Source organism: Macaca thibetana, chromosome X (genome assembly GCF_024542745.1).
Source record: "Macaca thibetana thibetana isolate TM-01 chromosome X, ASM2454274v1, whole genome shotgun sequence".
Classification (NCBI taxonomy): domain Eukaryota; kingdom Metazoa; phylum Chordata; class Mammalia; order Primates; family Cercopithecidae; genus Macaca; species Macaca thibetana.
The window spans coordinates 67,249,475-67,262,633 of NC_065598.1; the positions used below are offsets into that span (position 1 = coordinate 67,249,475).

At 38.4% G+C, this 13,159-nt stretch overlaps 2 protein-coding genes across 3 annotated transcripts in view; one reads left to right on the forward strand and one right to left on the reverse strand.

Moving 5' to 3' along the window:
• The window catches only part of LOC126946196 (60S ribosomal protein L37-like), a 321,281-nt gene extending 316,152 nt beyond the window's left edge, over window positions 1–5,129 (forward strand). For both annotated transcript variants that reach the window (XM_050776264.1, XM_050776265.1), the window contains exon 2: window positions 4,760–5,129. In XM_050776264.1, coding sequence (XP_050632221.1) covers window positions 4,787–5,080 — 294 coding nt within the window. In that variant the 5' untranslated portion in view covers window positions 4,760–4,786 and the 3' untranslated portion in view covers window positions 5,081–5,129. The remainder of the gene's footprint in view (window positions 1–4,759) is intronic.
• Window positions 1–13,159, reverse strand: part of TEX11 (testis expressed 11) — a 323,712-nt gene that overhangs the window by 281,685 nt on the left and 28,868 nt on the right. The window contains exons 3-4 of the mRNA XM_050776219.1: window positions 8,770–8,891; window positions 2,112–2,196 (exon numbers count right to left, since the gene is read on the reverse strand). Of these exons, the coding sequence (XP_050632176.1) occupies window positions 2,112–2,196; window positions 8,770–8,891 (207 nt within the window). The remainder of the gene's footprint in view (window positions 1–2,111; window positions 2,197–8,769; window positions 8,892–13,159) is intronic.

Here is a 13,159-nt window from a genome sequence, read left to right on the forward strand (position 1 = left end):
ACTTACAAGTCATTCATCTACTTCTGACTTTCCTGTTCATTGTTCCATAATTCCTCCAAGTAATAAAGAATTATAGCTTATAAATCTTCATGACTTATTTCATCACATAGCACATAATCCAGGCACACTAAATTTGTTTTTAAGGAAACAAAATATATTCCAATAAATATATTTTTTAAATAAAATTATTTTAACTTGGAGGCCTCCTGCACTAACAATCTGTTCTCCACTGTATCAAAAATAGTATGAGGCCGGGCGCGGTGGCTCAAGCCTGTAATCCCAGCACTTTGGGAGGCGGAGACGGGCAGATCACGAGGTCAGGAGATCCAGACCATCCTGGCTAACACGGTGAAACCCCGTCTCTACTGAAAAATACAAAAAAACTAGCTGGGTGAGGTGGCGGGCGCCTGTAGTCCCAGCTACTTGGGAGGCTGAGGCAGGAGAATGGAGTAAACCCGGGAGGCGGAGCTTGCAGTGAGCTGAGATCCGGCCACTGCACCCCAGCCTGGGTGACAGAGCGAGACTCCGTCTCAAAAAAAAAAAAAAAGTATGATACACATAACAAGCACCCAAATATCTGATTAAGAACTGCTACGTGAACTGAGACAGTACATAGGACTCTCTTCTTTACTGTCTCTTGTCCGTTCTCTTATCCTTCCCTTTTCTTCTCTTATCGCTTGCCTTTCCCTCTTCTCTCCCCCCTTGCCTTTCTCCTCTCCTTGCTTCCCCTTTTTTCTCCACTTTCCTTACCTGTTTAGTATTTTTCCTCTTACAGCCCCCCCGCTTTTTTTTTTTTAACATTCTCTTTTCTCTTCCCTAGCTCTCTCATCTCCCTGGCCCAAATCCCATCAACACTGTGTGGTTCTGCCCTCACCCCTTGCCTTCCCTTAAAAAAGAAAAAGAAAAGAAGAAATGAGACAGTACATGGGAAGAGGCTGTCACAGCCACTTCATCTACCATATCCCTATTTGATAAGCAGTAAACAGCTAAAGCAATATTTCTTCATATGCAGAACGGTAGGAGTTAAGAATTAATGCACTTTAATATCACACAGTTCACCTGTGTACTAAGTTTCTTCCACTGATAAATTCCTAGCTCTTACCTCCCCATAACTACAGGATCTAAGGCTCCTGGGAGCAATGATATCAATTTATCTAAGAGTTAAAGAGCTAGAACTGTTCTCTAAACATGCTAATAGAGTGGACTCATGAGTAAGTATATTATTGATTATATTAAGCACAATTACCCTATATCTACATGGAAGTTGTATACAGTTTTGTTTATATTCACAAAGATAGTTAGTAGTAAATTCTATTTGTTGCATACAGATAAAAGTCATTTGTCTTTACGATGTCAAGCAGTCCAGAGGTTCACCCTTTGGTTTGTTACGTCAATGTATTCTTTATAATGAGCAATATACTTCCCATAAATGCATTTGCTGTCACTATGCCTATTGAAAATCAGTAACTGTCAGCACACTAGACTTTGCCCATTTAGCTAAAGCACTGGAACATTGCCAGACAGTGGACCACATTCAAAGCATCCAAGAAGATGAGTTTAGTTTGAGATTTTTGTTTTTTCGTTCTTGTTGTTTGCTCTCACAGGTAGAAATCATTTCCATAGTTTTTCTCGGTAACTCATTCCAATGTTTATCAATCCACTTCCTGAGGAAACTACTCTTTACACTTTTTAAAATCTGAGTATGTCATATGGTAACACTTATTCTATTATTAATAGAGGGGAAACTACTATTTGATGGTCCTTCAGAACCCTGAAGATTTTGATCATCTCCATGAGAAATAATCCATGTCCTTTAACATTTCTTTAAGTTCTCACTGTCTCACCTTTTAATCATCTTTGTTGTTCTCCTCCAGACTATTTCTTGCAGTGATACCTTTAAACGTTTGTTAATAAGGAGCTAACCTCTGAAAAAAATCATAAAACTGAGGGAGGCCATTTGCTTGAGAAACCAGTGTTCCTGGGTTGTTTTGTTTGTCTTTTAACAAATCTCTATCTAAGAACTGGCCAAAACATTATTTAAACTGCAGGAACACTATCCAATATATAGTAAGAACACTCCTCATAATACATGTCACAATATGTATACGTACATTTAATTTTCCGCTCTTCATTTACATGCCAACCTCCTCCTATGGTAAGTGCCCAGTTCCATAGGTTTACTGCCATTTCTTCAATCTGGTCAAAGAGAAACATTTCCTTAGCTAGTTAAAATACTGGCCACCTCCAACGGTATTTTCATTCTTGAATATCGTATGCTTATGCAACTATTATGGGTCATTTCCAGGCCCCCCATAATCTAGTCCCATACTACCTCTCCCCTCAAAAACTTACCCACTGTTAGCAATTATCTATTTCCTGAACACAACTTGTTCATTCCTATCAATGTGTCTTTATTCATACTATTGGCTTCACCTGATATACCTCCTCCCTTTGTTTTTTTGTAACTCAAATCCATTTCAGTCTCACCAACAACATAAATGAAGCTTTCAGCAACCCTTACAGTCTACGTTGTTCTTTCTTCTTTGAATTCATATATTCATTAAGTTGTATACAACTTGGCAATTAATTATATTACTTTGTATCATTTATTCTTTAGTTGTTTTAGTTCTCTTTTTTTAACCCAATTTATGCACAGCAGTGGTACAAAATGTATGTTAGTTTTAAGTCTTTTCTTCCACGCCACTTTTCTCACTTACCATTCCACATTTTTCTGATGAGCTTCAGTTTAAATAGATGATTTATTTAGCATTTGATACAGTTTGGATATTTTTCCCCTGGCAATCTCATATCATAATTTGATCCCCAGTGTTGGAGGTGGGGCTGATGGGAGGTACTTGGGTCACGGGGGTGGATCCCTCATTGTCTTGGTGCTGTCCTCACAGTAATGAGTGAGTTCTCAGTCTATTAGTTACTGCAAGATCTGATTCTTAAAAAAGAGCCTGGTACCTCCTCCTCTCTCTTTCCTCCTCTCTCATCATGTGATGCCTGCTCCCTTTCCCCTTCCACCATGATTGGAAACTTCCAGAGGCCCTCACTGGAAGCAGATGCCAGTGCCATGCTTCTTATACGATCTGCAGAACCATGAGCCAAATAAACTTCTTTTCCTTATCAATTACCCAGCCTCAGGTATTTCCTTTATACCAATGAAAATGGCCTAATGCAGCATGGTTGTCATTTCACTTATTATTCTGGGGCTAATTATCATGTCCATCTCCATCACATAGTATCCTTAGTGCCACAGTTGATCAAATGATTTTCTTTTTTCTTTTTTTTTTTTTTTTTTTTTTGAGATGGAGTCTCACTTTGTTGCCCAAGCTAGAGTGCAATGGCGTGATCTCGGCTCACTGCAACCACCTCCTCCTGGGTTCAAGTGATTCTCCCACCTCAGCCTCCCAAGTAGCTGGGATCACAGGCACCCGTCATAATGCCCAGCTAATTTTTGTATTTTTAGTTGAGATGGGGTTTCACCATGTTGGCCAGACTGGTCTCGAACTCCTGACCTCAGGTGACCCGCCCGCCTCGACCTCCCAAAGTGCTGGGATTACAGCCATGAGCCACCAAGCCCGGCCGACTTTCATACTAAGTATTATTTCATTTGTATCACTAAAAACACATGGAGTTAATACTGCACTCCAAATTACCCAGAAGAACAAATGATTCGACGTATTATGATGGGAAATGAACATCCAGACTAAAATAGCTTAAAGAAGCTACCTGTTTTGGCATTTTGGAAAGCAATTTGGAAATATATAAAAGTGTTCGGCCAGGTGCGGTGGCTCACGCCTGTGATCCCAGCACTTTGGGAGGCCAAGGCGGTCGGATTGCCTGAGGTCAGGTGTTCGAGACCAGCCTGGCCAACATGGTCAAACTCTGTCTCTACTAAAAAATACAAAAATTAGTCATGTGTGGTGCCAGGCGCCTGTAATCCCAGCTACTCGGGAGGCTGAGGCATGAGAATCACTTGACCCCAGGAGGCGGAGGTTACAGTGAGCCAAGATCATGCTACTGCACTCCAGCCTGGGCAAGACAGAGCAAGACTCCATCTCAATAAAAATAAATAAATAAATAAATAAATAAATAAATAAGAGAAACAATATAAATATCCAATAATAAAGAAATAAATAGGTGAATTATGATAAACTTTCTTGATGGAATAGTATTCATCCACTTAAAATAGTGGTCATGCCTGGACATGGTGGCTCACGCCTGTAATCCCAGCACTTTGGGAGGCCAAGGCAGGTGGATCACTTGAGGTCAAGAGTTTGACACCAGCCTGGCCCACGTGGTAAAACCCTGTCTCTACTAAAAATACAAAAGAAATAGCCGGACGTGGTGGTGTGCACCTGTAGTCTCAGCTACTCGGGAGGCTGAGGCAGGAGAATCTCTTAAACCTGAGAGGCAGAGGTTGCAGTGAGTTGAGATCATGCCACTTGCACTCCAGCCTGAGCAACAGAGCGAGACTCCGTCTCAAAAAAAAAAAGAAGAACTTCAATAAAATATTGTATTCTGGTCAATGATATGCACACTAAAACATTTGGGGGGGGGAATGTACTGTTGTCAGCAACTCACTTTAAAATACACCCAAAAAATAAGATGGGTTGATGGACAAATGTATATGTGATAAAGCAAATATGGTAAAATGTTTACAACTGTAAAAAGTAAGTGGCTGTTACGCAGGTGTCCAGTGTAATATTCTTTCAACTTTTCTGTTTGAAAATGTTTATTTTAAAATGTTGAGCTCTCTGGTCTCGGCTGCAGAAGCGAGATGACCAAGGGAACGTCATCGTTTGGAAAGCGTCGCAATAAGATGCACACATTGTGCCGCCGCTGTGGCTCTAAGGCCTACCACCTTCAGAAGTCGACTTGTGGCAAATGTGGCTACCCTGCCAAGTGCAAGAGAAAGTATAACTGGAGTGCCAAGGCTAAAAGACGAAATACCACCAGAACTGGTCGAATGAGGCACCTAAAAATTGTATACCGCAGATTCAGGCATGGATTCTGTGAAGGAACAACACCTAAACACAAGAGGGCAGCTGTTGCAGCATCTAGTTCATCTTAAGAATGTCAACGATTAGTTATGCAATAAATGTTCTGGTTTTAAAAAATACTAAATAAATAAATAAAATAAAATAAAATAAAATGTTGGGAACACAGAGCAAATTGCCTTTTATGATGTCAGAAATATTACATGTACCATATAATTATAGCTAAGTAACATTTAAACAGTAAAACTATTAAAGAAAATACATTAAAATAATAGTTGTTATATTCAAGTGTGCGTTTGCATGTGATTTTGTATCCATTTTTTAAAACTTTCTGTAAAGTTATGTTACTTTATGATTTTAAACAATTTTTTGTATTTTCTCATATTGTGTTAGAAAGGATAAGATAAACTATGATTGTAAATACTTCATAATCACAAAACATATTTATTCAACACATGTGTATTAAGCACCTAAGATGTGGCAGGTTTTGTCGTAGGTTTACATAAATGTATAATGATAAGCATGGTAAATACATGCTGCAGACAGAAGTAAATAATATGAAGATTAGACTTTCCAGAAAGAAAATAAATTCAAGGCATTTCCAAAACCAAGCAGATCTTCTTGAAAAATAAGACCAAACTCTTATGGCTCATGTCTATAATTCTAACAGTGGGAGGCCAAAGAGGGCAGACTGCTTGAGCTCAGGAGTTCGAGACTAGCCTGTGCAACATGGAGAAACCCTATCTCTATGAAAAATACAAAAAATTAGCTAGGCATGGTGGCACACGCCTGCAGTCCCAGCTACTTGGAAGGCTGAGGGGGATCACTTGAGCCCAGGAGGTCGAGGCTGCAGTGAGCCGAGATCATGCAACTGCACTCCAGACCAAGACACTGTTTCAAAATACAAACAAACAAACCCAAACTCTTGGAATCTTATAATTTGTTTTCACTAACAGCTAAGTACAGTAAGAGGTTATGATCTAAAAAGAGATTTACAGCCGGCCACAGTGGCTCACACCTGTAATACCAGCAATTTGGGAGGCCGAGGTGGGTGGATCTCTTGAGGTCAGGAGTTCGAGACTAGCCTGGCCAACATGGCAAAACCACATCTCTTCTAAAAACACAAAAATTAGCCAGGTGTGGTGGCGCCTGCCTGTAATCCCAGCTACTTGGGTGGCTGAGGCACAAGTACTGCTTCAAACCAGGAGGCAGAGGTTGCAGTGAGCTGAAACCCTGACACTGCACTCCAGCCTGGGCAACAGAATGTGATAGTCTAAAAAATAAATAAATAAATAAAATAAAAAACTGAGATACCACCTCACAGTACTAGGATGACTACTATCAATAAAAAAACAGAACAACAAGTATTGGTGATAATGTGAAGAAACTGGTACCCTTGTTCACTATTAATAGAAATGTAAAATGCTATAGTTGCTATGGAAAACAGTATGGCGGTTGCTCGAAAAATTAAAAACAGAATTGTCGTATGATACAGCAATTCCAATTCTGGGTGTATATCCAAAAGAATTGAATGCAGGGACTTGATCAGAAATTTCCATACCAATGCTCATAGCAACATTATTCACAATAGGCAAAAGGTAGATGCAACCCAAGTGTCCATCAACAAATGAATGGATAAACAAAATGTGGTATACACATACAATGGATTATTCAGTCTTAAAAAGGAAGAAAATTCTGACACATGCTGCAACACGGATGAACCTGGAAGACATTGTACTAAGAGAAATAAACCAGTCACAAAAAGACAATTATTATATGATTCCACTTACATGAGGTACTGAGAGTAGTCAAATTTATAGAGACAGAAAGTAGAATGGTGGTTGACAAGCTGATCTCAAAATTCATAAGAATTTTAGAGGGCAAGGGGGAGTTGCTTAATGAGTACAGAGTTTCAGTTTTGCAAGATGAAAAGGGTTCTGGAGAATGGCTGCACAATGTGAACATACTTAACACAAGGGAACTATACACCTAAAAATGATTAAGACAGTAAATTTTATGTTATGTGTGTTTTACCACAATAAAAAACACAACGAGATAAGATAACACTTCAAACCCACTAAAATGACTATAACCAAAAAGACAAATAATGAAAAATGTCAGCAAGGAGGTGGAAAAACTGGATCCCTCTATCCCTCTTTTTTTTTTTTTTTTTTTTTGAGGCGGAGTCTCGCTCTCTTGCCCAGGCTGGAGTTCTGTGGTGTGATCTTGGCTCACTGCAAGCTCCACCTCCCGGGTTCACACCATTCTCCTGCCTCAACCTCCCGAGTAGCTGGAACTACAGGCACCCGCCACCACACCCAGCTAATTTTTGTATTTTTAGTAGAGACGGGGTTTCACGGTGTTAGCCAGGATGGTCTTGATCTCCTGGCCTCGTGATCCACCTGCCTTGGCCTCCCAAAGTGCTGGGATTACAGGCATGAGTCACCACCAACTGGATCCCTCTTATACTGCTAGTGGGAATGTAAAATGGTACAGCCATTTTGGAAAACAATCTGGTAGTTCATCAAAAGTTTAGAGTTAACACATGGCCCAGCAATTTCATTCTTAGGTACAAACCTAAGAAAAATAAAAACATAAAAATCTGTACATGAGTATTTATAGCAGGATTATTCATAATAGCCAAAAGGTGGAAGCAATGAAAACGTTCATCAATAGATGAATGCACAAACAAAATATGGTATAGCCATACAATGGGATATTATTCAGTCATAAAAATGTATGAAGTACAAATACATGCAACAACATGGATGAACTTTGAAAACATGGGGCTAAGTGAAAGCAGTCAGTAAACCACACATTGTATGATTTTATTTACATAAAATGTCCTCATTAGGCAAAACCATAGAGACCAAAAGTAGATTAGCGGTTACCTAGGGCTGAGGGTGAGGGAGGGAAGGGGATGGGAGGAAATGGAGAGTGTTTGTGAATGGGCGTGGTTTCTTTTTGAGGTGGTGAAAATATTCTAAAATTAACTAACCGTGGTGATAGGTGCACAACAACTCTGGGAAATACTAAAAACTATTGAATTGCATACTTGAAATGGGTGAATTGCATGGTATGTAAATTATATCTAAATAAAGGTATTTATATATACATAAACACATACATACATATATAGATACATATATATATAAAGAGGAAGAGAGATTTACAATAAACTTTCTTCTCACCTTTCCATATAAGTAATCACCAAAATGCAAGTATTTGCCCAAGGTAAATGTTCTCAAAAGTGTTTCAAGCCTCAAGACAATTTCCATATTAAGTAAGTAACAGACCTTCATTTAAACATTAGAAAATTACCCCCCAAAAAAGCACTTCTGAAGGCTTATAGTCACCTGAGTTCTCCACTACTGGGTGGCTCCACTACTTTGCTGCAAAGGGAAGGAAAAGAGAACTCGTGTGTGCCCAGGACCTTATGTATGTTATTTTGTTTACTATTCACAACAACACTTAGAGGTGGGTATTACTATTATCATTTAACAGATGAGAAAACTGAAGCCTGGAGAGGTTAATAAATATTAATAATATATAACATTACTAATAAATAATAAATGTTTAAACTTGAGCACATATTTTTCCATTGGTTTCTAAAATTTTTTTCCCCTAAATTAGGTGTGAACATCCAAAAATAGATTTTTATATGTTTAGCAAGGGTTAAGACTACTTTTTTATCTATATAATACATTGGTTAAAATGAAGAATTATCAAAACTTGTCATAAACAGAATTATTTTTATACTAACCTGAGCATCTGTTATTTCAGCCATAGACTCCCTGTTGATATTTGTTATGTCTCTGAAGAGTCTATCAATTGCCTCTGGTATGTTAGGTGAATTATCACTTGCAACCAGGTTTTCAACAACTTCTGAAATAACAATGGATGATAAATGTGCTGTGAACTATTACCATTGGCTAAAAGTAGCAAATCATTTTTAAACCTATTCCTAAATCATTGGCCAAATGAATATAGCATGAAGGAACTTGATCCTTAGAGTAAAACCAAACTGGAGATTTAAAGTTTATTTAAGCAAGAGTATAATTTTCAAATAAAATTTGCATTCTTTGGGAGTCACTTGTTTATAACGTAATCATTATTCATTCTCAGAAAGGAAAATGCATTGACTTCACTAATAGTAAAGTTATTAGGTAATATTAAAAGTACAAAACAGGCCAAGCATGGTGGCACACATCTTTAGTCCTAGCTAGTCCAAAGGCTGAGTTGGGAGGATCACTTGAGTCCAGGAGTTCAAGAATACGGTGAGCTATGATCCTGCCACTGTACTCCATCCAGCAAGGGCTACAGAGTGAGACCCTTTCTCTAAAACAAACAAAAAAACCCTACAAAACTGAACTTAACAGTGTCTTCAAAACTAGAAAATGTAGAAAATCTGAAAGATCTGGATATGTGCCCTGTAAAACTGAAAAACTTATTAATATTTTCAAGCATTAGACAGACATAGCAAACTGCTGGCTCTGAAGTCTTGACCTTACTTTGTGAGAAAAAAAAAAAATGACATGCTCAATTAGCAACAACATTAACCAGCTATTGAATCTGCACAAATGATGTCACCATTTTCTAAATGGTCTCAGCTCCAGACTCCACATAGCTGAATCTTACTAGGCCATGGAATTCCTTAAAACCCAAGCATTAGCTGTGCACAATGTTCCACGCCTGTAGTACCAACTACTCAGGTGGCTGTGGCAGGAGGATCCCTTGAGCCCAGGAGTTTGAAACAGGCTGGGCAACATAGCAAGACACCATTTAAAAAAAACAAAAAACAAAAACAAAAAAAAAACCACTAAAACTAGGTCAGGCGCAGTGGCTCATGCTTGTAATCCCAGCACGTTGGGAGGCTGAGGCAGGCGGATCACTTCAGACCAGGAATTCGAGACCAGCCTGGTCAACATGGCAAAACCCCATCTCTATTAAAAATACAAAAATTAGCTGGGTGTGATGTGCTCGCCTGTAATCCCAGCTACTGGGGTGGCTGAGGCATAAGAATTGTTTGAGCCTGGAGGTTGAGGTTGTAGTTAGCTCAAATCGTGCCACTGAATTCCAGCCTGGACAACAGAGCAAGACTGTGTCTCAAAAAAAAAAAAAAAAAAAAACCCTAAAACTAAACAATAAGCATGATGTAGAATCTCAATTGATGCCTTTCATATTATCAAAAAATTTTTTTCAAACTCATGTGACATAAGTGTCCATAAGCTACATAGTTCTAATTTATTGCAACATTCCTGAGCCTCAGATTAGCAAAAATGTTATTAATATTCATAACAGTACCATAAAAGCACCTTCTAAAAGATTTTTAAGCTGCTAAAATAAACAGAACTTTTACCTTGCTACAATAAAAAATAAATCAGCTACAAAAATTTCAATTAAACAAATGCTTGAGGTGATGGATATCCTATTTACCCTGATGTGATTATTACACATTGTATGTCTGTATCAAAATATCTCATGTATCCCATAAATATATACACCTACTATGTACTCATAAAAATAAAAATTAAAAATCAAAATTCTAGCTAAACATAAGACTATAGATTCAAATAAAGACTTCACAAAGCAAATTATGTTCAATTATGTTAAAATACCACATATTTTAAATACTTTAGGTGAAAAAATATATATGAAAAGAAAAAATACAAAAATTAGCCAGGCATGGTGGTGCGTGCCTGCAGTCCCAGCTACTCTAGAAGGTGAGACAGGAGAATCGCTTGAACCCAGGAGGCAGAGGTTGCAGTGAGCTGAGATTGACCACTGCACTCCAGCCTGGGCAACGGAACAAGACTCCATCTAAAAAAACAAAAAAACAAAAAACAAAAAAAGAAAAGAAAAAAGAAAAAAATCCTCTTTCTTTCTCCCATAAGTTGTTTAATGGAAAGACTGCTATTAATATCTTGACTCCTCTAAGATTAGGTAAGTATTGGGCTGAGGGACATATATTTATATAGACCTTGCTCAAAATATTGATAGCAGAATCAGGGAGATTTTAAAATTGATGTTTTTAAAAATACAAATATTGTTTAAAAACAGATTTTAAAAAATATTTTTGAGAAGAAAACAAAACCCCAATATAAACTTTCATTTGTTTGTTTTGTTTTGAAGTCAGAGTCTCACTCTGTCACCTAGGCTGGAGTGCAGTGGCCGATCTTGGCTCACTGCAATCTCCGCCTCCCAGGTTCAAGCAATTCTCCTGCCTCAGCCTCCTGAGTAGCTGGGATTACAAGCACATGCCACCAATATACGTTTTTAATTTGAGTTCCTTTTTAAAAAAAAAACAGCCTGGCCAGCCGTGGTGGCTCATGCCTGTAATCCTAACAGTTTGGGAGGCTGAGGCAGGTAGATTGCTTGAGCTCAGGAGTTTGAGACCAGCCTGGGGAACATAGTGAGACTTCATCTCCACAAAAAACTTAAAAATTAGCTGGGTGTGGTGGCTCACACCTGTAGTTCCAGTTACTCGATGGCTGAGGTGAGAGGATCACTCCAGCCCAGGAGGTGGAAGCTGCAGTTAAGCTATGATCAAGCCACGGCACTCCAACTGGGTGACAGAGCAAGACCTTGTCTCTCAAAAAAAAAGAAAAAAAAATCCTAAGATATTATTGTAGAATACCAATAATAGTTTCTGGTTAGTTTATGAGACTATGAAGACATATATTTTGATTTGTGAATGTTCTCTTAAGTGGTTAATGTTTTATTAACTCATTTTTGTCTAAATAATTCTGGTCCTTTCAAAACATATTTTCAGTGTTATTCAGCTGAGCAACTTCACTGACACCAGCTGAGGCAATGACAGCATTGCAGTCCTTCAAGGATAAAATGCAGTCAGCAAAACTGGGTAAGTGATAGAGATCACACAGCTGAAAGGTTGAGAGTTACACTATAAAGAAGAGATTTGCATCTGGGAGAAGCTCAGAAAAGAAAATCTATTTTTTTGTTTCTGTCTTTGTTTTGAGACAGGATCTTGCTATGTTGCCCACCCTGGCCTCAAACTCTTGGGCTTAAGTGATTCTCCCATCCGAGTAGCTGGCATTACAGGTGTGTGCCACTGCACCCGATGAAAATAACTTCTATAAATGCAGTCTACGGCTGGGCAAAGTGTCTCATGCTTGTAATTCCAGCAATTTGGGAGGCCAACGCAAGAGGATTGCTTGAGCCCAGGAGTTCGAGACTACCCTGGGCAATATAGGGAGACCCCCATCTTTACAAATAAATTAATTAAATTAGCTAGGCATGGTAGCCCACAACTGTGGTCCCAGCTACTCGGGTGGCTGAGGTGGGAGGATCGCTTGAGCCTGGGAGGTTGAAGCTACAGTGAGCTGTGATCACGCCATCACACTCCAGCCTGAGTGACAGAGACTCTGTTTCAAATACAAAATGCAGTCTACTCCTGAGATGAGAAGACAGCAAACTGTATTAAGGTTTTATCAAGCAAGACTGTACATTTTGAAAAAATCATTAAATTATTTTCCTGGTTACAGAAAGAAACTATGATTTACAACATGATTTCAGTCCATTTAATTTAAATGAGATGCATCCTAGTTAAAACTGGAGGGGTCACTCGATTGAGGCAATCATGTTAATCTGTATCAATTAATGCTGATTAAGTAGATAACTTTCTAGGTACAGTATAATAGAAAATAAACATTTTCCCTGTCCTTGAGGAAGGGAGCTTCTGTTACAACATGCAAAAATCTATCAACTGTCCTGCCAAGTCTTTCCCTGTGACCTCCATCAGCTCAACCAGTCATTCAAAACTCAAAGCAGCTCAAAGACCTGCCAAGATCAATTCAAGATTTTACTCTAAGTCACAATAATTATATGCAACTTCTTTAGTGAGAAAAGAACCAGAAATGACAATAAAATTAACATTTGCATATTGTTTTCCAGGCTCAAATCTTTTGCATATGCATTCTCATTTAATCTTCAATCTATTCTGTAAGGAAGATATTTTTATTTCATAAGATGTGGAAACTAAGTTTTAACAAAATGAAGTGACTTTTTAAAAAATCAGGCCTCTTTGCTGGATAAAGTAACTTCTTGATGGTAATAAAATAGAAAGTAGTAAGCTAGGACTTGAATTCAGGCTTTCTGATTTGAAATCTTGTATTTTCCACTATACTGGTTCT